At 32.2% G+C, this 25,984-nt stretch overlaps 1 protein-coding gene across 1 annotated transcript; it reads right to left on the bottom strand.

The window, feature by feature from the left end:
• Nucleotides 1-13,461: 13,461 nt before the first annotated feature.
• Nucleotides 13,462-25,493, bottom strand: LOC138348230 (uncharacterized). Its single transcript, XM_069296869.1, has 4 exons — nt 25,423-25,493; nt 20,832-20,898; nt 18,824-20,291; nt 13,462-13,724 (listed from the first exon to the last, which is right to left on the bottom strand). Exons 1-3 carry the CDS (start codon nt 25,491-25,493, stop codon nt 19,338-19,340), a joined length of 1,092 nt encoding a protein of 363 aa, XP_069152970.1. The 3' UTR covers nt 13,462-13,724; nt 18,824-19,337.
• Between the last annotated feature and the right edge of the window lie 491 nt (nt 25,494-25,984).

The raw sequence follows: 25,984 nt of genomic DNA, 5'->3' as shown, positions 1-25,984 counted from the left end.
AGCAAAACTCCTTCACACTTGCTCCTCAGAAACGTCCCATCAACGGCTATTACTTTTCTCATTTGTTGAAAACCAGTTATCCAAGCGGCATATGATACAAAGAAGTACTTATAAATCTTCCAATAACTTACCTTACAACCCAATTATGTGCGGAGTTTATTTGATATATATCTTGGTGGATGGGTCTTTACCATTGGGAAACATATTTTTAACGTACTTACTTATGACTTTTACCGTGGCATTCAGATTATGGCTTGCCAGATGCTCTGAACCACATGTATGGTACTTTTCATAGATTCTAATGACAAACTTGTCGCTACTTGTAAATTTCACAACCCTCAGCCACCAATTGCACTCCGGATATGAACATTTTAAAGAAAACACATTACGAGAATTAATCATCTTTTTCAATCTAAAATTAATATTTTTTCAAGCAAACAATTTTCAATGAATTTTCTAGTTCTTCCTTATTCTTGAATGTCATTCCCTTATAAAAATCGCTATCATCGTCTCGAACATTATTCACATGTGATAATTGAGAATAACATGGAATGTTGTTGCCAACAATAGGTGTCCGAGGATTATTGTTCTAAAGTCCGGCACTTCATCTATTCCAATTTTTATCATCGTGATTATTCATGTCACTAGTATATGGGCACATGCGTTGCACGTTTACTTCATAATGATGAATAAAATGATAAACAATTTAATTTTTAAAAAAATGTTTGTAATGTATAGTTAACTTGAAGATTTTTTTTTTTACATTAGTCCTCCCTTTATTATAATTTTGATATAGAAATTATATATTTGTTTTAAAAGATAAAATAAAGTAGCAAAAACAAAAATGGAGGCACACTATCTTATGATTAACTTTCTTAAAATGTCTTTTTTGTCTCATGAAAATGTTGAAATTAAATTAATATTTATACATTTCAAGAAGATAAAATGTTTGACATTAATTAGTAAAAGATGAAATTCTCCTTCTCATTAAGTAGAATGCAATTAAGTAATTCAAATTTATAAATAAAAAACTTATTAGAAGGAAATAACTAAGATTTAAAGTGCAATGATTGATATTTAAATTATGTAATTATACAAATAAAATATTAATATTTAATTAAATAAATCAGATTTTAATTTAATGGAGAGTCAAAATGACAATAGTAGTATTCTTACAATTAAAAGTTTGTTAAAATATATTTTACATTTTTTTGTTAAAAAATTAATAGGAGCAATATTTGGTCAAAGGATAAAAGATCTTCTAACTTCTTAAGGATTTTGGTGTATCGTTTTTTTGACTTTGGGATTTGAATCTCATGATAATTTTAATGAAAATTGTCGAAAAACTATAGATTTTATCCACAAGCACATGTAAGAATGATTCTTTACAAATATTTAAAATTTAAAATGCATAAATGTAATTATTAATAATTTGAAATTAGAAAATCTTGTAGGCATTAATTGTTTTGCATCTCTTATACACTATTTTTATGATTGTATTTGTCTCATTTTCTAAAGCAAAAAACACACCCTTCAATCAAATATATTCTTAAAATAAAATTACAAATACAAAGAAAAAGTATCATATATAGGAGCAAGTTTAGCATAACGCAACCAACGAAAAATAGAAAAATTCTAAGACAATCTTTTTCCTGTTTTTTCTTGATAATGCAAATTGAAACAAAGTTATAGTAATAAACATTCAACTTTTGACCATAAAAAATTAAAATATTTGGAAGACAAGTTAATGGAAGTGATATTTAACTACATAAATGGAGGGGTCTTACCATCGTTCTGATCTCGACAAATAAGTAAAAAAAATAAAAAAACATCAAGCTTCGATACTTTAGTAGAATCACATTATGTCGTGCAATCTTGACACAAATCCTCTTGCCTTGAAATTTTCTTCACTTGATTAAAGCTTCTCTAGTCTTCCACACACAAAAATTGTATCACATATATATCTTTCTATAAAAATAATGTTAAAAGATTGTATTTATAGGAAAAAATATAGCTTTGAAATATGAAGATTCACTTACAAAGTTGAAAGGTCAAGTGTTACAAAAATTATAGACAAATATTAACTAAGAACATAAATTAATTTAGAAGATAAATCATATACATGTATCTATTTAAAGGGTAAATATTTCAAGAAAATAAATTAAATTAGATATTTTAATTAAGAATTATTCTAAAGAAGTGCAAAAGTCATTAACATTTTCATTAAAATAATATAACTTAATATTTAAATTAAATAGTTAAATATTTGTATAACATTTTAATTTATAATAAGGGTAAAATCGCAATTTAACTTTTAACTTTTTTGGTTCCCTCTTATAATAATACTAGTTTCTGAGGACGTGCTTCGCACGTGTATTTCATGTGAATTTTTATAGATACATTAGAATGACTAAAATCTCATGGAAATATATATGTAAATTGTAATGAATAATAAAATATAACAATTACAAAATTCAAAGACTTACGGCAATAAAACATTCACACAAAACTAAATTAAGAAGTCTAATAGAATGAAAGAAAGACAAAAAGAAACAGAATATTTAAGAAAAAATACAATATAGACATTATTCTTATAAGATTGATGTATATATGGATGAAAAAATAAGTAAAAATTAGTACATAACTCTCTTAGTTTTTATCGACTCCTTTCATATCCTATCAAAATTCAAGAATCTTCATCATCTGTTTTTACTATAGAATAAAAATAATACTTTTGATAGGGGTTTCATGAGATAAAGAAGTTGAATTTATATAAATAGAATAGAAGGAATAACAAAAGATATCTTAAAGTTTTAGTTTAAATATTTGGAGGTTATGAATATGAAAAGATGAAAGTTATGATTATTAAGAGTATAAAAGTTAAATAAGTAATTAGAAAATAATAATAAATAAATGACGAATATGAAAAAAAAAATTAAAGTTAGCAAACCATGTAAAAAGAACAACTAAAGTTCTTATCATGTAATTAAGTATTAATGAATTTAAATTTGTGAAGCTAGAGTCATTCTTTAATAATAATCAAGAGGACATTATCAATGTGCGTCTCCATTTTGTTGATTTTGCACCCTTTAAATTATTAAATTTCGTTATTTATCATAAAAGATAATACTTTATCCACATCAATTATATTATTTATGAGAGGGGTTAAGGAAAATGTTATAACAAGAGAAAAAGAAAAGAAATTTAGGTAAAGATTTAAAAAAAATTATAATTATTATATACATATAGATTATAGATGATAAATATTAATAGATTAGATATTTAATTAGGAATTAATCTTAGGAAGTCTAGAAGTCATTAACATTTAATTAAATTTCTACAATCAAATATTTTAATATTTTATAACAATTAAATTTATAGAAAGGGTAAAACCGTAATTCAACTTTCAACTTTTTTGTTCATGCTTTTAGTAATATACTAGTCTCTGAGCACGTGCGTTGCACGTGTATTTCAAATAAAAAACAATAAAAAAAATAAATGAAAAAGTATATAATAAACTATTAGGAGAAATATGATGTTTTTTTCAAGTGTTCTCTCGATATTTTCGATCTACTGCACATTAAGTAAGGCTCCAAAGCTTACCCATTTATAAGCAATTAAATATAGGGAAATTTTTCAAAATGTCAATATTTTAGCATTTAAGAGGGCTCATTAGCAACACTTTTAATATTTAGTAATAATGTCAAATTTTAGTTTGTTATGTATCTTATTTATGTTTTTATTATTTGTTTTTATTTAAAAAATATAATTATTTAATAACAAAAGGGAGAAAATCAAGGGAGAGAATATTTCAAAAAAAAGTAAGGATCCTTAATTTTCTCATCAGTTACATTTTCAAATAAAATTTAAATTTTATTCTTTTTTTTTCTCCAGAATTTTTACCTTTTTAAAATTATATTCATTTCACAATATATTCTATTTATATTTATTATAGTTTTTTATTAGTTTGTATTCATTCCAATAGGTATGCCGAATTTATCTATATAGTCATTTAAGAAATATATTTGTATTTTCATATATTTTTTTCCCTATATAGTTAATTTTTCATCAAAAATCTTGTACGTATTCATTTCAATATGTATTTTATTTGTATTTCTATTTATTCTAGTTTTTATTTAGAATTTTGTATAATAATATATAAAATACAAAAAATTAGTATGATAAAAAAGTGAACGAAATATAAAATTGAAAAGGAATAATTGAATATTTGGTGTACTCATTCTTAAATAAAACACATAACTAGTTGACATACCTTTAGAATAAATACAAATTAGAAAAAAATGTCAAATTCAGAAACAATGCAACATAATTTTTGAATGAATACAACTGTTACTTGTAAAAATACATACTGGCTAAAATCGTATCAAAATTCAATATATACTTTCAATTATGAATACAAAAAACAATAAAACTATGAAATACAAAAATAAATACTAAGTGTGGTACATTGACATAACTATAAAAAAAACATAATACAAAATGAATTAAATATATGAAATATGATTCCAAATCTATGGATATAAAATACAATAAAATAATGAAATACAAAAATACATACGTCATGTAAAACAACAACAAAATTCAATATACACTTCCAAATCTATGAACACAAAAAACATCAAAACTATGAAATATACACAATCAAACTCATATCATGTGTTATATTGACATAACTAACACAAAAAAAAAATAGAACACAAAATACAATAAATATATGAAATACAAAAATAAATACTAACTATAACACAATAAAAATTCCATATACACTTCCAAACGCATTGTAACATGAATTTTTTTTAATCTTAAAAATTACTAAACAAATTAAACTAACATGCAAGACACAAAACATGTAAAAAAAAAAACCTCTTCTCCAACAAATTGGTCTTCTTCAACTTCATGGTTATGAATTTGTGTGGGATTTTGCACATCGACGGATTCATACATTTTTCTCCGTTATATATCCTCCTTAGAAGCGGAACCTACATTGTTGTTTAATTCTTGAGTGAAAAAAAATGATGGAAAATCGGAAGAACTTTGATTATTTTGTCTAATAACTCTAGTAACTCTCTTGAAAACGTCAATTTAAAAGAAAATTATGTAGTCTCAAACCCTAAAAATTTTTTAAGGACAACAACAAAATTAAAAAAAAAACACTAAAATCAGTAAGTAAATAAATAAGGAATCTGAAAAACATAATACCCAAATCATTGTTAATCTTCAAATTAAATCTTGCAACGAAATTAAATGAGAATAGTAGAAAATATTAATATATTGAATAGAAAATCTGTGAAATTTATTTGGAAGAATGTTAGAGAGAAAAATTAAAAGAAGAATAAGAAAAGATAGAAAAATCTGGAAATTTGATTTGGAAGAAAGTAAGAAAGAGAAATTGATAAACTTAAGAAAAGAAAGAAAAAAATTAAAATGACATTAATATTTATCCAATTACATAAATATAGAAAAATGTGTAATCTATGAGAGAGAAAGAAAAACTGTAAATAATGAGAGAGAAAATATTAATAATATGATAATAATTATTTATTTTCAAAATAATGACATTTTTGACATGTTTACTAATATTATTAAAGTATGGATATTATCACTAAATAAGTTGTTTTTTTTTACTAATTAGCTAAATTTTCCTTAAATATACAGACAGTGACCAACAAGTAAAATTTTCAAGAAAGACACATCAAGTTAAAGAATTAAAAAGGGAAAATACGTCGTTACTTGAAGTCATCTTGTATCCTTAATGTGTGTCGTTACAAATGTAACTACTTCCTTAAAAACTTTCAGATATACCCAGACTTACATTTACAGGCTTACAACTACTATCCATCACTGTTAGAGAAGACTTGAGTTGCTACATTTATTGAAGAAAATGTGATATATTTTGCTAGCAAACAACTGCAATTACAATTTATTATTAATAGTTTAAAAGTTTAAACATGGTTTCTTTTCTATGGAAAGCTATGCATAGAGAGTTTCAAAGAGAGTTGATCATCATTCAGCATCAAACCATATGTGTACAACAATATTCAATTTTTGATAAGTGTGATTATACCTTTCAAGCTATTTATTTTACCTATTAAAAAATTAGAAAGTTATCATTCAAATGAAGTTAGCAAATCAAACGGAAAAATCTAGACTTAATAAGATTGTACCTGAAAATTAGAAGACATTTTTGTACTCACTTAACAATGGAAGTTTGTGTTGAATGACTAATATTGAGTATGTTTATATAGTGTAGTCTTGAAGATTTGTTGATAAAAACTCTTTGATATTCCTCAATTACTTAATTTGATCCCTTTCAACTTCTCATAATTAGCAAGATACGTTTCAACTTCTATATTAATTGAAACTTTATTAGTGTTCATCCTATTTGGTTGTTTCACACATAGTAATTGAATAGACTGCTGAACTTCTCATTTTGCTCCTCTATTATGTAATTCAATATTACTATTTAATTAGATATTTAATTTATATGTAGGTAAAGTATTTTATTACTTTTTAATTTAGTATAGGGGTAAAGTAGTAATTCAACTTTACACTTTAGAGCTTCATGCTTATAATAATACTAGTCTTTGCGCACGTGCAACGCACGTGTACCCTATTAATTAATATTTCATTTTTTTAAAATGACACAAGTATAAAATATATAAATAAGGCATAAAGTAGATTTTTTAGAAAAATAATCATAAACTTGAAACAATGAAGGGTGACATGTATACTCCAAATTTTATGAATTAATTGAAACGTCAAGTAATATTACCCTATTATCAAATATAGATATGAGAACCATATATTTATTCACCGGTCATTTGGATTACGTACACTTGTATTATATATATGCATGACTTTTCAATTTAATTGGTACCATAAAAGTGAGGTTCAACCATATTATTTTAATTGTTACCATAAAAGTGGCATTACTACGATGACTTTCTGAAAGTTAATGTCTCTATGATCCTATACTATGTGTTGACAGTAATAACTACATTTCTTAAAGGATGAAAAAGTTCGTCAAAGAACCAACAAAAATTGAAATCCCAAGATAAAAAATAGAAAACTATCACATAACGTATAAAATTGAGCAATACCTCGAGAATACATTTCAAAATTACTAAAAATAGTCAAAAAATAAATATAAAGAAACATTCAATGATACAACATATTAATAAGACCACACAAAAATAAAATAATAACTGTGTAAACCTCTTCTAGTCTAGATTGAAACCATAATGAGGCTAAGCATATCAAATACCATAAAACCAATAAAAAAGTTGATATTCAAAGAATACATCAAAATCTAATATTAAGAAAGAAGAATCAAAAGCAAATAACACTAAAAAGATCACACAAAATTAACAAATTGTATTACAGATTCTTAGCACAATTTGATGAAAACAAGATCAAAAACTTAAAGAAAACATATTAAAATACAATAAACAAAATCAAGATTAAATAAATAAAACAATAAAAAAGAAAAAACATAAAGATTCAATATGAATGAAATTACCTTTAGTGTCTATACTACTTCTTGTATATTTTGATAAAGAAGAATTGATATACACATTTATTAAGAAAAATACAACTTTTGGTCTTTCCTCTTCTTGTAACTATTTTCCAAAAGAATTTGAACCATTGTGTCTAGAGGCATGAATTTAAATAAAAAAATATTATCTAATATTAAATTAATTATATATTAATATTTATTTAGTTTAGAGATAAAATAAGGACAAAATAGTAATTCAACTTTTTAGTTGAGAGATTCATGCTTATAATAATATATGATTGATGATGATATGATTATATAACATATCTTGTTGGTCTTCTTCTGGTTTATGATCCTCCTCGATAAAATTTTCATCCGCGTAAACTCTTATATGCGCCCCTCACTACTCCTCTCAAATAAACAAGCAAACTAGGATGATCAATTATTTTAACAAACAAGGCTATTAGTAGATACAATATGTGGAGCGCATGCATACCATCTTTGAAAGAGAGAATAAATAGCTCTGGATCATCGTCTTATTTGACTTTGTATTGTATCATGTATGTATATTCAATGATGCGAATATAATAGGCCTAACTGTTAAAGAATGGACAAAAGTCTCACATCGGTGTTTAATGAGATGGGTGGACTCCTTATAAATCTTGGACAATCCTCCTCCCTTTGAGCTAGCTTTTAAGGTGTGAGTTAGACTTGAGACCCAATTTCACATGGTATTAGAGCAGGGTCCGTCTCACCCGATATTGGTGCCCCTCGAAATCAAAAATTGCCCACGCACCAGATGCTAAGTACTGACGTGAAATGGGGTGTTAAAGAATAACAAAAGTCTCACATCAGTGTTTGATGAGATGAGTGGACTCCTTATAAGGCTTGGGCAATCCTCCTCCCTTTGAGCTAGCTTTTGGGGTATAAGTTAGGCCTAAGACATAATTTCACACTAACCCATCCCTAAACTTGGCACCAATTTTCACTTAGACACCTTAACTAAGTTTTGTTCATTTTATACACCTCATGTCATTTAACACTTTTTTAACAATCAGCTAAATATACAAAGTGTGTATAACACACTCGCCGATGACGTGTCAAAGTGACAAATTGATAAAAACAGGTGTCATGTATATTAAAAATATTTTTTAAATAATAACATTTAGTAGAATGAAGAAGTAGCCAATGACTTAATGACACGTGGAATTTTTTACAAAAAAAAAACAAGTCTACCAAGCTCATCTTCTCTGCCCACCCACTCCAACCCCTACCCACCCAATTTCTTCTACACCTTTGTCCATCCTAACCCCAACCCATTCCCCACCCACATCGTCTTTGCCCTTCTTCTTTGCGACAGCATGAATCGTGATTTTTTTAATGAGTTGAAATTTATCTTTTTGTGAAATCTCTTCGTATTAAAGTTCGTATCAAAACTATTTCTCCATGGAAGGATTTCAAGTTTTGAGAGATGGTGGCTAAAAAATGAGGAAGAAAATGAAAAAAAATGATTAAATGACCCTTTCACGCGCTGGTAGTGAGTGTGTTACACTCACTATGTCATGTCAGTAAAAAGTATTAAAATGACACAATGAGACATGACATGAGGTGTCTAAAATGAACAAAGCTTAGTTAAGATGTCTAAGTGAAAATTAGTGTCAAGTTTAGAAGGCCACCGATGGGTTAGGCCTATATAATAATATGTAATTTAAATATTTTACCAAATGAACTAAATTTTACTTCTTATAGTGTTAGGCACCACAATCATATAAAATATTATACATAGACTATAGTATTATACATATTATAATCTTTTATGAATAAGGTGGATAAAATTAAAAATCAAATTAAGATCCCACAAATTGTGTTATTCTATTTCAGATTATTGTCAAATATTTAATCATATAGTGTAACAAACCCAAAAAAAATCAAATATTTATTTCTTTTTCTTGTTCATCGTTCTCTCTGTTTCACAAAAGAATTTGTTGAAATTTTGGATAAGCGAAGTGAGTTATGAAGGATACAAAAGTGATGAAGTTGTTGTTGGACAAACGATTTTTTTTGTGAATTTTCAAGATCATCGAATATCCTTTCGATTTTGATTCAAGATTGTCAAAAATTTTGAGATTCAAAACCCTTCTCCCAGTTCATTGACGATCCTTTTAGTTTTGATTCAAAATTGTTGAAAATTTTGAGTTTCAAAATTTATTTTCCTAGCTCATTAAGGGAAAATGCACAAGTATCCCCCTAGACTATGATCGAAATCCCAGAGACACATTAACTAAACTAAGGTCTTATTACCCCCCCCCCCCCTCTAAACTTATTTTTTTGGTAATTTGTGCACCTTTTTGGCTTACGTGGCATGCAAATATCTCTCACACACCTCAATTGCGTGGAGTCACGTAGTGTGACACGTAAGACAAAAGGTGCAAAAAATTACAAAAAAAAAAGTTTAGGGAAGCAATCGGACCTTAGTTTAGTTAAGGTGCGTTTCTGAAATTTCGATCATAGTCTATGGGGGGTACTTGTGCATTTTCCCGCTCATTAAAGATCCTTTCAATTTTGATTCAAAATTATCAATTTTTTTGAGAAGATATATCATGAAGATCCTTTCAATTTAAATTGATAGATATTGTATTTCTACTATATACATTAAATAAGAAAGTGTTGCCCATAATTTTAGGTTTGAGATCGATACATTATTGTTTGGTAATTGCGATGTCTCATATATATTGAGTATAAATTTGAATATACGTATCATAACTAAAAAAAGGTGCATGATACATTATTATTTATGTATCTTACTTTATTTGAAAATTACTGTATTTAAAAGGGAAAATGCACAAGTATCCCTCAACCTATACCCAAAATCTTAGAGATTGGGTAAACCGGTTTATTTACGAAGATATTTAAAAGTTTTGTAGGGTAATAGGACACTCACATAGTTTAAGTTTCTATTTGAAAGTTCAAGAAAACTTCAGGTGTCACTTGATGTTTTTTCTCTTTCTACATAATGTTGTAATATAGTTCATTAGTTTATACCAATAAATAATTAATATCATCTCCAATTTCTCTTAGTTTGAATAAGTAATTAATATTATTTTCTACAAAAAATATTTATTAATACAACATAAAATATTTGCAGAAAAGGGTCAAAATTTCTCTTAAACTATGAAAAATAGATCACTTATACCCTTCGTTACATTTTGGGATTAAAAAATATTCCTACTACTATCCTAAAAGACCACATATACCCTCAAGAGTATACACTCCATGTTTTATTAACTCAGCAAGCCACGTGGTACTAATCCTTCCATCTAAGCATTGTCAACTGGGATTCACTACAAAATAACTAGACCTTTAGCAGCGACAATAGTCCCACAAAATCCCAAAATCGTCACTAAAAGTTTTTAACATTAAATTCTGATTTTGTGCTTTTTCTTTATTATCTTTTAAAAAACGATAGTGATATCGATTAAGTAGGAGTTTAAAGATACTGTATGTTTCTATTTTATGTTATATGTAAATGTATAAAATATACAATTATGCATTATATCGTGGGAGATGTGAATCGAGAAGTAATTTTCATGATTATTCATAATAATATTGGGTGTTTGTAATATTGATATTGCAAGTTATTTATTTTAGAAAATTAGGTTGCAATCCAAAATTAACTATCATATTTTTTTGTTGAAAAAATAGGTTTTACAAGTGAATGGTTGTTGGCGCCTTAGTCGTCACTAAAAGTCACTCATAACCTTTAGTGCCAATATTTTGGGTTTTTGTGGCAACTTTATCGCCACTAAAGGTCAAATTCTTTTGTAGTAAATCTTAGTTGGCAATGCTCAGGTGGAGAGATTAGTCTCATGTGGCATGTCACTTCACTAAAAAATTGGGGTGTCAACTCTTGAGGGTATTTGTGATTTCCTAGAATAGCGGCAGGGGTATTTTTCATCCCAATATGTAATAGAGGATATAAGTGGTCTATTTGCATAGTTCATGAGCAATTTTGATCATTTTTAGAAATATTTAAGGACAAAGATGTATAAATATTTGAACTATTTGATATTGCAACAAATTAAAATATCCCTGCAACGCGCAAAAACGTATACTAGTTCAGATAAATCAAGCCTACGTTTCTTTCTTCTAACAATCAGTCGTTCACAAAAAGGTGACATATTTAAAATTTCAAATTGCGTCTCCCTCTTCTTTCAAAAAACTGCAAAAGCTTAATTCAAAAAAAAATCTGGAGTGGAGAGAAGTTGTTGGTTCATTTCAGCGAGTCACCCTCTCTACAATCGGAAGATGCAAAATCCTTGCAAGATTGATGGTCTTCGGACATAGCAGCTACAAGTTTTTATTTTTGTTTTTTTTATGACTGTTTTTTTTTATTTTCTTTTGGTTTGGGATGTTATTTTGGCTTCTTGAACCTTTGGTGTCAATAGTGTTTATTATTTTATATTTGGTCTAATTATATCAATATATTAGTGTGTTATGCAGTTACAATGGAATCAATGTCGAACAAAAAGTGATTGATCAATTTCGAATTATATTTTCAAGGAAATTCTTGCCAACAAGATACAAAAGAATGTCTAGTAGATCAAGAAAAAAAGGAAGAAAAATCCAGATGAAAACTAACATCAAACATGAACTGTTTTGGGCAATGTGGACAAGAAGACTACAATCGAAGAACTTGATTTTCATCCCGAAAGAATCTTGATCAATACTTTTTTGGAGTACTTTATTTTTTCAGAACTAATAATTTTCAAATTATAACATATCTTTCCACTGTTACGAATGTTTACATTAAAAAGTACTTTTAGCTTGCTAATTTCAATTCAATAAATTAAGATGTTACGTTTTTCAGTTCTGTCTATATTTCTTATTGTTAATTTTTTTTAAAGTGACTCTGATATACATATTGTGTATTCTTTTGTGATTGATATAAAGTTATTTTTAAAATATACGTTGAATTGGTAAGTGATTAATGTATACATAACTGCTAATAAGTAATGAAAATATTGTTACATAACATTGATTTGTTTAACATAATGAATTTGATAGTCAATTCTTTGAAATATTTTGTATCGAATAATACAGTATCAAGTGTTGTGATATGTACCGGAAAAGAGTTGTGATGTGTGTGGTACAAAAGATAATGTTAAAAGGTACTAAATATTATAAATTTAGAGGATTGAAACAATTGTAAATATAGAGTATCAGGTTTTGTGAGACACATCAATCTGTGATTTTGAAAGCATGATAAATAATAATTGTGTATCATATACGTAATATATATTTTTGATAAATTTGTATCAACTTATACACATCATTTGTGATTTTGAAAGCATGATAAATAATAGTTTTGTATCATATACATAATATATTTTTTGACAAATTTGTATCAACATATAACATAGTATCAAGTGTAGGCATCCAAAATTATAAGAGACATAATGTTAAAAGGTACTAAATATATTAAAAATTAATTGATTTGTATCAAGTATAAAAATATAGTATCATGTGTTATGATACATATAAATTTTGTTATATCAAAAGTAATCGTGTATCATATAAATAATAAAATTTTTAAAAAATCGTGTATTTGCTAATAATATGGTATTGAAAATAAAATGAAAAGCGAAATAAATAATTTTCAATATAAAAACTCTTCACATTTAGAATTAGTATCTTCAAAGGGGAAGAAATACTCAAAAACACTAATTAATATATCTTAAAAACAATAGATCATCAATAATTGTCGGTGAATCGATATATAAAATCTAATCTACATTAATATGATCATTTTCTGTTGGTGGAGTGTCACGACCCAAATCAGGGACGCGACTGGCACCCACATTTACCCTCCTATGTGAGAGAACCAACCCATCTAAACCTTAACATTTCAAGATATATCAACAGAAAATAATGCGGAAGACTTAAACTCATTAATAAAAACAATTCAATACTATTATTATTATCCCCAAAATCTGGAAGTCATCATCACAAGAACATCTATCTCAAATTACTTAACTAGGAATGTCTAAGAACAAAATAACTAAAAAGCTAGTCCATGCCGGAAGTTCAAGGCATCAAGACTTGAAGAAGAAGACCCAGTCCAAGCTAGACGCATTAGCTCACCCTAAATTTTCCGATGAAGTGAAGACTGGCTAGATCTACTGTTGAGTTGAAGTTGACGGAACGTTTGCTGCATTACACAAATAACAAAGAGGAAAACATGAAAGTAGGGGGTCAGTACAACCACACGTACTGAGTAGATATCATCGGCCAACTCAAAATAGGGAACAGTATATATCAATAATAATGTAAATCAACTACAATACTCAACATGTAGCAATAACAACATGAATTCATCAATAACTACAACCGAGTTCACACATGAGGACTCAAGCCTCAATACCATACTCATTTGGGAATTAAGTTCATTAGATTGAGTATATTCATTATCTTTCAAAATTCATTATCTTTCTTCCTCTTGTGTCGGTACGTGACACTCCGATCCTCTATTTCTATCCTGGTGCCGGAACGTGGCACTCCGATCCTCATTCTATCCTGGTACCGGAACGTGGCACCCGATCCATATTCTATCCTGGTGTCGGAACGTGACACTCCGATCCTTATATTCTATCCTGGTACCGAAACGTGGCACCCGATCCATATTCTATCCTGGTGTCGGAACGTGACACTCCGATCCTCATATTCATTCTATCCTGGTACCGGAACGTGGCACCCGATCCTCATATTCATTCTATCCTGGTACTGGAACGTGGCACCCGATCCCCTAATTCATCAAGCCTTCTTTTACACTAAGGCATCATCATTCTCATTATATAATTTATCAAGCCTTCTTTCATACTAAGGCATCATCATTCTCATTATATAATATATCAAGCGAATTAGGGTTCTTTCAAGATTTGGGATTCAATAGCTTCATCATGCTTTGTTAATTCATCACAATTTCATAATCATAATCATGCAAGCATACAACTTAAGCACATAGCAGGGTTTACAATACTATCAACACATAATATTCACTATTAAGAGTTCACTACGAATATCGTAACATAAACCATAACCTACCTCCACCGAAGAATTGAATCAACAAGCTATCTTCTCAAAATCCTTGCTATCCTCTTCGTTTCTCTCTCTCTCTACTCGTTCATTTCTCCTCTCTTTCTGTTCTTTTCTTTTGTTTTGTTTTATTCAAACCCTCCTTCTTTTTACCCTAATTAAAAGTATAATTAAGTGTAAAGGAGGACAATAAAACCCACTAATTAACTTAAGGTTACCTCTTTTAACCCCCAAGTAATTAGACCTATTAATATTAACCCTCAATCTTTATAATTAAGGAAAGAATAGTCCAAAACGACCCCTAAAACGTGTAGAGGAATCCTATTTTGCCTGGGACTGCGCAACCTGTGCGGGCCGTCGTGCCTGCGACGGTCCGTCACACAGGTCGTCGCAGCTCCCTCGAACTCACGTAGCCTGTGACGGCCCGTCACAGTTGTGACGATCCGTCCTGTTCCTCCGTCATGACGGTCAGAAACTCGTTTCTTGTATCAAATTCTCAAAAGTTGAAGTGTTTTGCAACGAAAACTCACGACGGTTCGTCGTGGATGTGACGGCACGTCCTGCAGGTCCGTCACAATTTACAGAGAGTCGATTTTGAGTACCCAATTTCAAAATTCTAAGTGTCATGGGACGACACCTCCTCGACGGGCCGTCGTGACTATGACGGTCCGTCGTTACATCCGTCGTCCCAGCCAGTTTTTCCAGAAATAAAATCTGTTGCTCAAAACGACTAAACAGGTCGTTACAATAGATACCAATTTACCCATCGTTCGTCCCCGAATGATCAAAAGAAGAAAAACAATGGCGAAAAGGAGTACCTGAATCTGTAAACAGATGTGGGTATTTTTCTTGTATATCCGCCTCCTTCTCCCAAGTAGCCTCTTCAACCGGTCGATTCTTCCATTGAACTTTGATGGATGCAATCTCTCTCGATCTCAACTTGCGAACTTCTCTATCTAATATAGCAACTGGTTCCTCTTCATAAGTCAAGTTCTCATCCAACAACACTGAGTCCTAACGGATAATGTAGTTTCCATCTCCATGGTATCTTTTCAACATGGACACATGAAATACCGGATGCACTTCGGACAGCCCTGGGGGCAAGGCTAATTCATAAGCCACCTCCCCTATTCGCTTTAGTACCTCAAATGGTCCAATATACCTTGGACTTAGCTTACCTCTTTTGCCAAACCGCATCACCCCTTTCATGGGTGAAACCTTCAACAAGACTTGTTCACCTTCCATGAACTCCAAGTCTCTAACCTTCCGGTCTGCATACTCCTTTTGTCTACTTTGCGCCGCTAGAAGCTTTTCTTGAATGCCCTTCACCTTTTCTAACGAATCCCTCAAGAGATCGGTACCCCAAGGTCTAACCTCGAATGCATCAAACCAACCAATGGGAGATCTACACCTCCTCCCATACAATGCTTCAAATGGAGCCATATCAATACTGGAGTGATAGCTATTATTGTACGAAAACTCTGCCAAAGGTAAGAAGCTATCCCAATGGCCACCAAACTCTATCACGCATGCGCGAAGCATATCCTCCAACACTTGAATCGTTCGCTCAGACTGACCATCGGTCTGAGGATGGAACGCGGTACTAAGGTCCAACCTAGTACCCAATTCTGCATGCAATGTTTTCCAAAACATAGAAGTAAACTGCGTACCTCTATCTGATATAATGGATAGTGGAACCCCATGCAATCGAACGATTTCTGAGATGTAGATTTTTGCTAACTTCTCTGCATTGTGAGTCACCTTGACCGGAATGAAATGAGCAGACTTAGTCAATCTGTCCACAATTACCCAAATTGAATCAAACTTCCCCAGTGTCTTTGGAAGACCAACCACAAAGTCCATTGCAATTCTCTCCCACTTCCATTCAGGAATGGGCATTCTTTGAAGTGTTCCTCCGGGCCTTTGGTGTTCATATTTCACTTGTTGACAGTTTGGACACTTGGCAATAAAGTCAACAATATTGCGCTTCATTCTACTCCACCAAAAGTGTTGTTTTAGGTCGCGATACATCTTGGTTGCACCCGGATGTATAGAATACCTTGAACTATGAGCTTCTGCCAGAATAGTGTTGATCAAATCATCAATGCGGGGTACACATACCCTTCCCTTAATCCTCAACACACCTTCCTCGTCGATTGTTGCTTCTTTAGCCTCTCCTCGCAACACTTTATCTCGGATTCGCCTTAGTTTCTCATCATCAAACTGTTTTCCCTTAATCTTGTCAAGAAAAGAAGATCTTGACTCCACACTAGCCAACAATCCTCCCTTCTCATTTATTTCCAACCTCATCAAGTCGTTAGCCAGAGTCTGAACCTCTCTAGCCAATGGGCGTCTAGAGGCTTGCAAATGAGCTAGACTTCCCATGCTTCCCGCCTTTCTACTCAAGGCATCTGCCACAACATTTGCCTTCCCCGGATGATACAAAATAGTGAGGTCGTAGTCCTTCAGTAGTTCCATCCATCTCCTTTGCCTCAAGTTCAAATCTTTCTGAGTAAAGACATACTGAAGGCTACGATGATCCGTGTAGACCTCACACTTAACCCCATATAAATAGTGTCTCCATTGCTTCAATGCAAACACTACCGCGGCCAATTCCAAGTCATGAGTTGGATAGTTACGTTCATGCACTTTTAATTGTCTTGAGGCATAAGCAATCACGTTCTTCTCTTGCATTAGCACTGCACCCAAACCCGAATAGGATGCATCACAATAAACAATGAAGTTCTTACCCTCTACCGGCAAGGTGAGGATAGGTGCGGTAGTCAACAAAGTCTTAAGCTTCTGAAAGCTTTCCTCACATTCATCTGACCATACAAATGGAACATTCTGCTTAGTCAAGTTCGTCAATTGGGAAGCAATAGAAGAGAATCATTTGACAAAGCGGCGGTAGTAGCTAGCTAACCCAACAAAACTCCGTATTTCTGACACATTAGTGGGTCTTACCCAATTCTTCACTGTCTCAATCTTAGAAGGATCTACCATCACCCCATTCTTCGAAACCACATGCCCCAAGAACGACACTGCATCTAGCCAAAACTCACACTTAGAGAACTTGGCGTAAAGCTTTTTCTCCCTCAACATTTCCAACACAACCCTCAAATGCTCCTCATGTTCCTTCTTACTTTTAGAATATACCAGTATATCATCTATAAATACGATCACAAAGAGGTCCAAATACGGCTTAAATATCCCGTTCATCAAGCTCATGAACGCAGCAGGGGCGTTCGTAAGACCAAAAGACATCACCACAAATTCGTAATGTCCATACCTCGTTCGAAAAGCAGTCTTTGGCACATCCGTTGCCCGTATTTTCAATTGATGATAACCGGATCTCAAGTCAATCTTAGAGAAGACACAAGCACCTTGTAATTGATCGAATAAGTCATCAATGCGAGGAAGAGGATACTTGTTCTTAATAGTTACCTTGTTCAACTGTCGGTAGTCTATGCACATCCGAAAACTCCCATCCTTCTTCTTCACAAACAAAACCGGAGCACCCCAAGGAGATGCACTTGGTCTAATGAAGCCCTTGCTCAACAACTCTTGAAGTTGAGCCTTTAACTCTCTTAACTCCGCGGGAGCCATTCTATACGGGTATAGAAATGGGGCGTGTGCCCGGTTCAAGATCGATACAGAAGTCAATGTCCCTATCTGGTGGCATACCAGGAAGATCTGCAGGGAACACCTCCAAAAACTCGCGGACTACCGAAACCGACTCAATCGAAGGTACTTAAGTAGTGTCATCCTTGAGATGGGCCAAGAAAGCTAAACACCCTTTACTAACCATTTTCTTAGCACGAAGAAATGAGATGATACGCACCGGATTGGAAGTGTAGTCACCCTCCCACACTAACGGATCTGTCCCAGGCTTGGCTAACGTCACAGTTTTAGCATTACAATCCAAGATCGCAAAATTTGGAGAAAGCCAAGTCATACCCAGAATTACATCAAAGTCACCCATTTCTAAAATAACCAAATCTACATAAGTGTTGCTCCCCACAAAGTTCACCAAACAAGACCTATGTACCTTTTCAACTACCACAGACTCACCCACCGGTGTAGAAACACGAATAGGCATGTCAAGTAATTCAGAATGCAATTTTAGACCATTAGCAAATGATGAAGATACATATGAAAACGTGGATCCAGGGTCAAATAATACAGATGCCATGCAATCACAAACCAAAAGATTACCTGTGATAACAGCATCAGACGCCTCCGCTTCAGATCTCCTAGGGAAAGCGTAACAATGGGCCCTATCGTTTGTCTGTCCATTGCCCCTACCATGTTGCGTAGTAGTGGCTCCATTTTGCCCATCACCTCTGCCGTTGTGATGACCACCATTACCTCGACCACCACGTCCTCCAGAAAAGCGGCCTCTACCATGACCACCTCTACCTCTAGCTAGTGGGGTTCTGTAACTCTGGTTTGGACAATACCTCTTGATGTGTCCAACCTCCCCACATCCATAACACCCTCGGGGTTCATGCATAGGTCTCTCGGAGTAGTGTTGACCGTTCTGAGGTGGACCCCCAACTACAGTCTGTAGTGAAGACTAAATTGGTCGACTTGAGTAACCTCCGGAGCTCTGTCCTCTAGAGTGAGAACCATTAAACTTGCCTCCCCTTCGAAACCTTTTCGATGTCAATGTCGTGGTGAAGTCGTCTGGCTTCACTCCTTCCACCTCTATCACAAAGTCTACCACCTCTTAGAAGGATGTTGCCGTAGCCGCTACCTGTAAGGCTGAAATCCGCAACTCTGACCTCAACCCCTTCACAAAACGGCGAATCCGTTCTTGTGGACTGAAACAAAGTTGGGTGGCGTATCTGGATAGTGCGCGAAATTTAGCCTCATACGCGTTAACTGTCATCCTCCCTTGCTCTAGACTCAAGAACTCGTCCCTTTTTCTATCTCTCAAAGTCCTTGGGATATACTTCTCCATAAACAGGGTAGAGAATGATTCCCAAGTCATAGGTGGTGCCTCTGTTGGTTGACACTCAACATGTGACCGCCACCACGTTTTGGCGTTCCCTTGAAACTGATAGCTCACGAACTCAACGCCAAACCGTTCTACTATACCCATCTTGTGTAGTAGCTCATGACAATCAACTAGAAAATCGTAGGCATCCTCTGATTCTGCGCCCTTAAAGACTGGAGGTTTCAATTTCAAGAACTTACTGAAAAGTTCATGCTGATCATTTGTCATAATAGGCCCAGTAGTCAGACGTGGAAATGTGCCTATTCCCAATGATGCATCCATGCGGGGAGCCATAGTAGCCGCATGTCGTACCTCTGAAACCGGAGGTGTTGGTGCAGAAACCACTGGAGGTGCCTGACCCTGATCGGATAACCCACTAAGATAAGCAAGTACCTGGTTGATCATCTCTGGGGTAGGTTGGGGTGGCATTTCCTCATTCTGCCCTTGTTCATTCTCCCATTCCTCCCCCTCTCTTATCACCTCCTCGGTCGGTGGAGGAGTCACCGCCCTAGTATCAGATGGGCTAGGTGCTTGTCCTCTTCCTCTAGAGGACATCCTCCCACGACCTCTCCCACGGCCTCTTGCCGTTGCTCTTCCTCGAGCTACAGCCCCAGTGGCTGGCTCAGTCGTTTCTTGTCTTTCCGTTGTTGCTGCTGGTGCGGTCGTTGCTCTAGTTCTAACCATCTGCGAAATAGAGTGAAGATGGTCAGATACCAATTCGTATCGCCCAGATACCAATTGGACTCAAGTAGTAGCACGAAAGAAGAATGAAAGAGTGAAATTTTCCTAAAGTCTTATAGCCTCTCAAGGAAAAGTAAAGGCGTCCCCCTACCGTTCCTTAAGACTCTACTAGACCTGTTCTTGTGTGATGAGACCAATGAACCTAATGCTCTGATACCAAGTTTGTCACGACCCAAATCAGGGACGCGACTGGCACCCACATTTACCCTCCTATGTGAGCGAACCAACCCATCTAAACCTTAACATTTCAAGATATATCAACAGAAAATAATGCGGAAGACTTAAACTCATTAATAAAAACAATTCAATACTATTATTATTATCCCCAAAATCTGGAAGTCATCATCACAAGAACATCTATCTCAAATTACTTAACTAGGAATGTCTAAGAACAAAATAACTAAAAAGCCAGTCCATGCCGGAAGTTCAAGGCATCAAGACTTGAAGAAGAAGACCCAGTCCAAGCTAGACGCATTAGCTCACCCTGAATTTTCCGATGAAGTGAAGACTGGCTAGATCTACTGTTGAGTTGAAGTTGACGGAACGTTTGCTGCATTACACAAATAACAAAGAGGAAAACATGAAAGTAGGGGGTCAGTACAACCACACGTACTGAGTAGATATCATCGGCCAACTCAAAATAGGGAACAGTATATATCAATAATAATGTAAATCAACTACAATACTCAACATGTAGCAATAACAACATGAATTCATCAATAACTACAACCGAGTTCACACATGAGGACTCAAGCCTCAATACCATACTCATTTGGGAATTAAGTTCATTAGATTGAGTATATTTATTATCTTTCAAGATTCATTATCTTTCTTCCTCTTGTGTCGGTACGTGACACTCCGATCCTCTATTTCTATCCTGGTGCCGGAACGTGGCACTCCGATCCTCATTCTATCCTGGTACCGGAACGTGGCACCCGATCCATTTTCTATCCTGGTGTCGGAACGTGACACTCCGATCCTCATATTCTATCCTGGTACCGAAACGTGGCACCCGATCCATATTCTATCCTGGTGTCGGAACGTGACACTCCGATCCTCATATTCATTCTATCCTGGTACCGGAACGTGGCACCCGATCCTCATATTCATTCTATCCTGGTACCGGAACGTGGCACCCGATCCCCTAATTCATCAAGCCTTCTTTTACACTAAGGCATCATCATTCTCATTATATAATTTATCAAGCCTTCTTTCATACTAAGGCATCATCATTCTCATTATATAATATATCAAGCGAATTAGGGTTCTTTCAAGATTTGGGATTCAATAGCTTCATCATGCTTTGTTAATTCATCACAATTTCATAATCATAATCATGCAAGCATACAACTTAAGCACATAGCAGGGTTTACAATACTATCAACACATAATATTCACTATTAAGAGTTCACTACGAATATCGTAACATAAAACATAACCTACCTCCACCGAAGAATTGAATCAACAAGCTATCTTCTCAAAATCCTTGTTATCCTCTTCGTTTCTCTCTCTCTACTCGTTCGTTTCCTCTCTTTCTGTTCTTTTCTTTTGTTTTGTTTTATTCAAACCCTCCTTCTTTTTACCCTAATTAAAAGTATAATTAAGTGTAAAGGAGGACAATAAAACCCACTAATTAACTTAAGGTTACCTCTTTTAACCCCCAAGTAATTAGACCTATTAATATTAACCCTCAATCTTTATAATTAAGGAAAGAATAGTCCAAAACGACCCCTAAAACGTGTAGAGGAATCCTATTTTGCCTGGGACTGCGCAACCTGTGACGGGCCGTCGTGCCTGCGACGGTCCGTCACACAGGTCGTCGCAGCTCCCTCGAACTCACGTAGCCTGTGACGGCCCGTCACAGCTGTGACGGGCCGTCCTGTTCCTCCGTCATGACGGTCAGAAACTCGTTTCTTGTACCAAATTCTCAAAAGTTGAAGTGTTTTGCAACGAAAACTCACGACGGTTCGTCGTGGATGTGACGGCACGTCCTGCAGGTCCGTCACAATTTACAGAGAGTCGATTTTCAGTACCCAATTTCAAAATTCTAAGTGTCATGAGACGACACCTCCTCGACGGGCCGTCGTGACTATGACGGTCCGTCGTTACATCCGTCGTCCCAGCCAGTTTTTCCAGAAATAAAATCTGTTGCTCAAAACGACTAAACAGGTCGTTACATGGAGTGTGTTTACACCCAACTTTGGACCTCAACATTGTATATTAATTATAGATATTCTTCAGTTTGAAATGATTCAAAATAATTAGTTTTGATAAAAAAAATTATATATATATATATATATATATATATATATATAGTTTTAAAGTTATTTTAAATAGTTGTATCATTTTTTATAATTTTTAAATATATATATACGTTTTATATAAATATGTATAATTAGTATATTTTATGAATATTCAAAATTATCTCAATAAGATTTTATTTTAATGAGGTATTCTATTAAATTAGTTTAGTTTAAATTATAGGTTATAATTCTAAGTCATTTGATTTATATTTAAACGAATTATTTTATTTCATTAAGATTAAGAAGTTTGTTAATTAATTAATATTAACTCATCTTGTTTAAGTTTTAGTCAAATTCTCTAAATGAAATGCAATTTGGCTATTTCTCAAATTTCAAGCCTTAACCAATTTCCACCTCCAATCTTGAAGGGTTAATTACTTGAGTGAATCCTTTTTAGAAAATAATTACTCATTTTAGATATACTTTTTAATTATTACCATTTATAACAATATGTAACAATACTATATATTTTGTTAAATTTTTTCTCTCTCGCCTCTTTTCTTTTTTCTCTCTAAGCTTTTTAATTTTTCTCTTTCTCTCTTTACTTTTTGTTTTGTTTTTTCTTTCTTGTTCACTTTCTCTCTCTCTTGCTGTAGCTTTTTTTCTTTTATTTCTCATTAATTAATTAATTAGAAAAATAATTTAAGGCACGATAAATTGTAAATAAATTAAGTTTGGATTAATAACTTATTACGCACATATTAAAATTAAACTATAAGAGAATTAAGCATGAATGCAAAATGTAGCAAACGAAAGAGTATTTCATGTTTTGTAAACTGAATGAATATGTATCAATAATGAATTTTACAAGTAATTCAATCGTAACAAATTAATAAAAGAATTGCAAAACGAACTAAAATTATATTTAAAAGTGCATTGCATAAATATTAAAATTGCATTGGAAGAGAGAATTAAGCATGAATAAAAACATAACTAATGGAAAAGCAAACAATTATTCATAGAGTAAATTAAATTTGTATCAATAATGAATTAAACAAATAAATTCAATAGTAACAAATAAATCAAAAAATTGCAAAATGAATTAAATTGCTTTAAAATTGTATTAGACAATTTTAAAGTTGTATTAGAAGAGAAAATTAAGAATGAATGAAAAACGTAACTAATGAAAGACAAGACAACGATCTATAAATTGAATTAAACTCATATGGTTCATGAATAAAACTTATATCATATATATCTGATAAATTATATTTGCTTTTATCATTGACAAAATGTGTGATAGTTGCACTATGTTTCAAAAATATATTGTGCATTGCTTGTAAATGTATTATAGTGTGTTACCTAAATTATTCTTGTTGGTATCCGTAAGAAATGAGTGAAATATACAATATGTGTTATAAATGTATTGTTCATGAATAAAACATGTATTACATGTGTCTTATAAATTATTTTTGATTTGTATCATTTAAAACGTGGTGATGTTTGCAATATGTATTAAAAATGTATTGTGTATGTATTACAAATGTGCATGAATAAACTTACTAAAGGTGCATTATACAAATATTAAAGTTTAATTGGAAAAAAAATATAACTAATGAAACACTAGATAGAATGAATTAAACTCATATCAATAATGAATTAGACAAGTAATATAATAGTAACAAATAATAAACTACAAAATGAATTAAATTTGCATTAAAGGTATATCATACAATATTAAAATTGAATTAGAAGAGAAAATTACCAATAAATGAAAACGTAACTAATGAAAGACTAGAAAATAATATTGAATTAAACTTGTATTATTTATGAATAAATATGCATTATATATGTCTTATATATTATTTTGGTTTGCATCACTAAGAACCTGGGTGATGTTTGCAATATATATTACAAATGTATTGTGCATATGTCATAAATGTATTAAAAATGTGTTACTTAAATTATTTTTCTTGATATCACTAAAAAAGAGTGAAGTTTGTAATATATCGTGATTTTAATACAATTTTAATACAATTATGAAAAATATTTAATACAACTTTAATAAAATCACGATACAGTTCCATAAATATTGCGTTTTTCAAGTTTCAATCTAATTTTTCTCCTAACGATATTTTTTTAATTATTTATGTGAACAATCTATCCAAACTAATCACAAATTCGTAAAATTCAAATAATGAATTCAAAATTTGAAGTATTGTAGTGACCATCAATTAAAAGTGAACTCTTGTTACTATAATTTTAAAGAACTTGAAAATTCTATTGAGAACATGATTATGTACAAATATTTAATTTTTACTATTCCTCTTCTCTTCATGTTTTTGAGTAAAAATAATAAATATGAGGAAAATATTATTTAAATATAGTTATTTAAATGGAGATCTCAACGAAGAAGAATAATAAAATTAAATAAAAATTAAATAGGGAGAAGATAATTAATGAGAGAGAAAGAGACAAAGAATAAAAAGAACAAAAAGAAAGGGAGGATGAAGAGAAAAAAAGGCCGAAAAAAAGGCAGTACAGTTTCTTATTTTAAAAAAAATATTTTTAGAAAAATTATATTGCTATAGATGGTAAATATTTTTATAATATAGTATATATATGTGATTTACCCAATCTTGAACCAGACTCTGGCCCAATATTCTTGGCCCAAATCAATTCCAAACCAGCAGGCTTTAGCTTTTTCCAATTCTCATATTTTTCCAACCCATTCTCAGCAATACAACGCACAACAGCAAACGTACAACATCGACCTTGCCCAATATCATCTTTTTCACGCGAAAATCACGGCAAACCCGGAAAAATCTCACCAAATGGCAGAGAGCCTGACAACGTCAATATCGGCAGAAGCTCCAACGACGCCTGCAGCATCCATCGTCATCTTTGTTCCTAGGGGTGTCAAATGAACAGGTTGAGTTGAAATTAGAAATATTAAAATGATTTGAATAGAAATTGGGTTGGGTCTTGACCCACCCAAGTTTATTTGGGCTCAAAAGGGCTAAAAAAAAGTTGAGTCTTGACCCGCCCAATTTGATCCGATTAATCTCAATAATTTAACATATTGATATTTAACTTTTATAATCACAATTTGAATTTTCGCTCAAGATTATTTTGTTAAAAAAAATAATAAATGAATAGATAAATCCTAAAAGATGTTAAATAAAAAAAATTCATACTTTCATGGAAACATATCTTAATAAAAAAAATTTAAAACAGATTGAAATTAGAGATTGAATTGAGCTCAATTGAGAATTGTCTTCAAATGGGTTAAGGTTGAATGAGTTATAATTGAACCCAATTCAAATTATTTTGAACCCAACTCTTAAAATTTTGGGTAGATTACTTATGTTTGGGTTCATTTTTTACACTCTG

Source organism: Solanum lycopersicum, chromosome 4, assembly GCF_036512215.1.
Source record: "Solanum lycopersicum chromosome 4, SLM_r2.1".
In the NCBI taxonomy this organism is placed as follows: Eukaryota; Viridiplantae; Streptophyta; class Magnoliopsida; order Solanales; family Solanaceae; genus Solanum; species Solanum lycopersicum.
The sequence above is the reverse complement of the archived record's forward strand: the minus strand, read 5'-3'. Positions and strand labels throughout refer to the sequence as shown.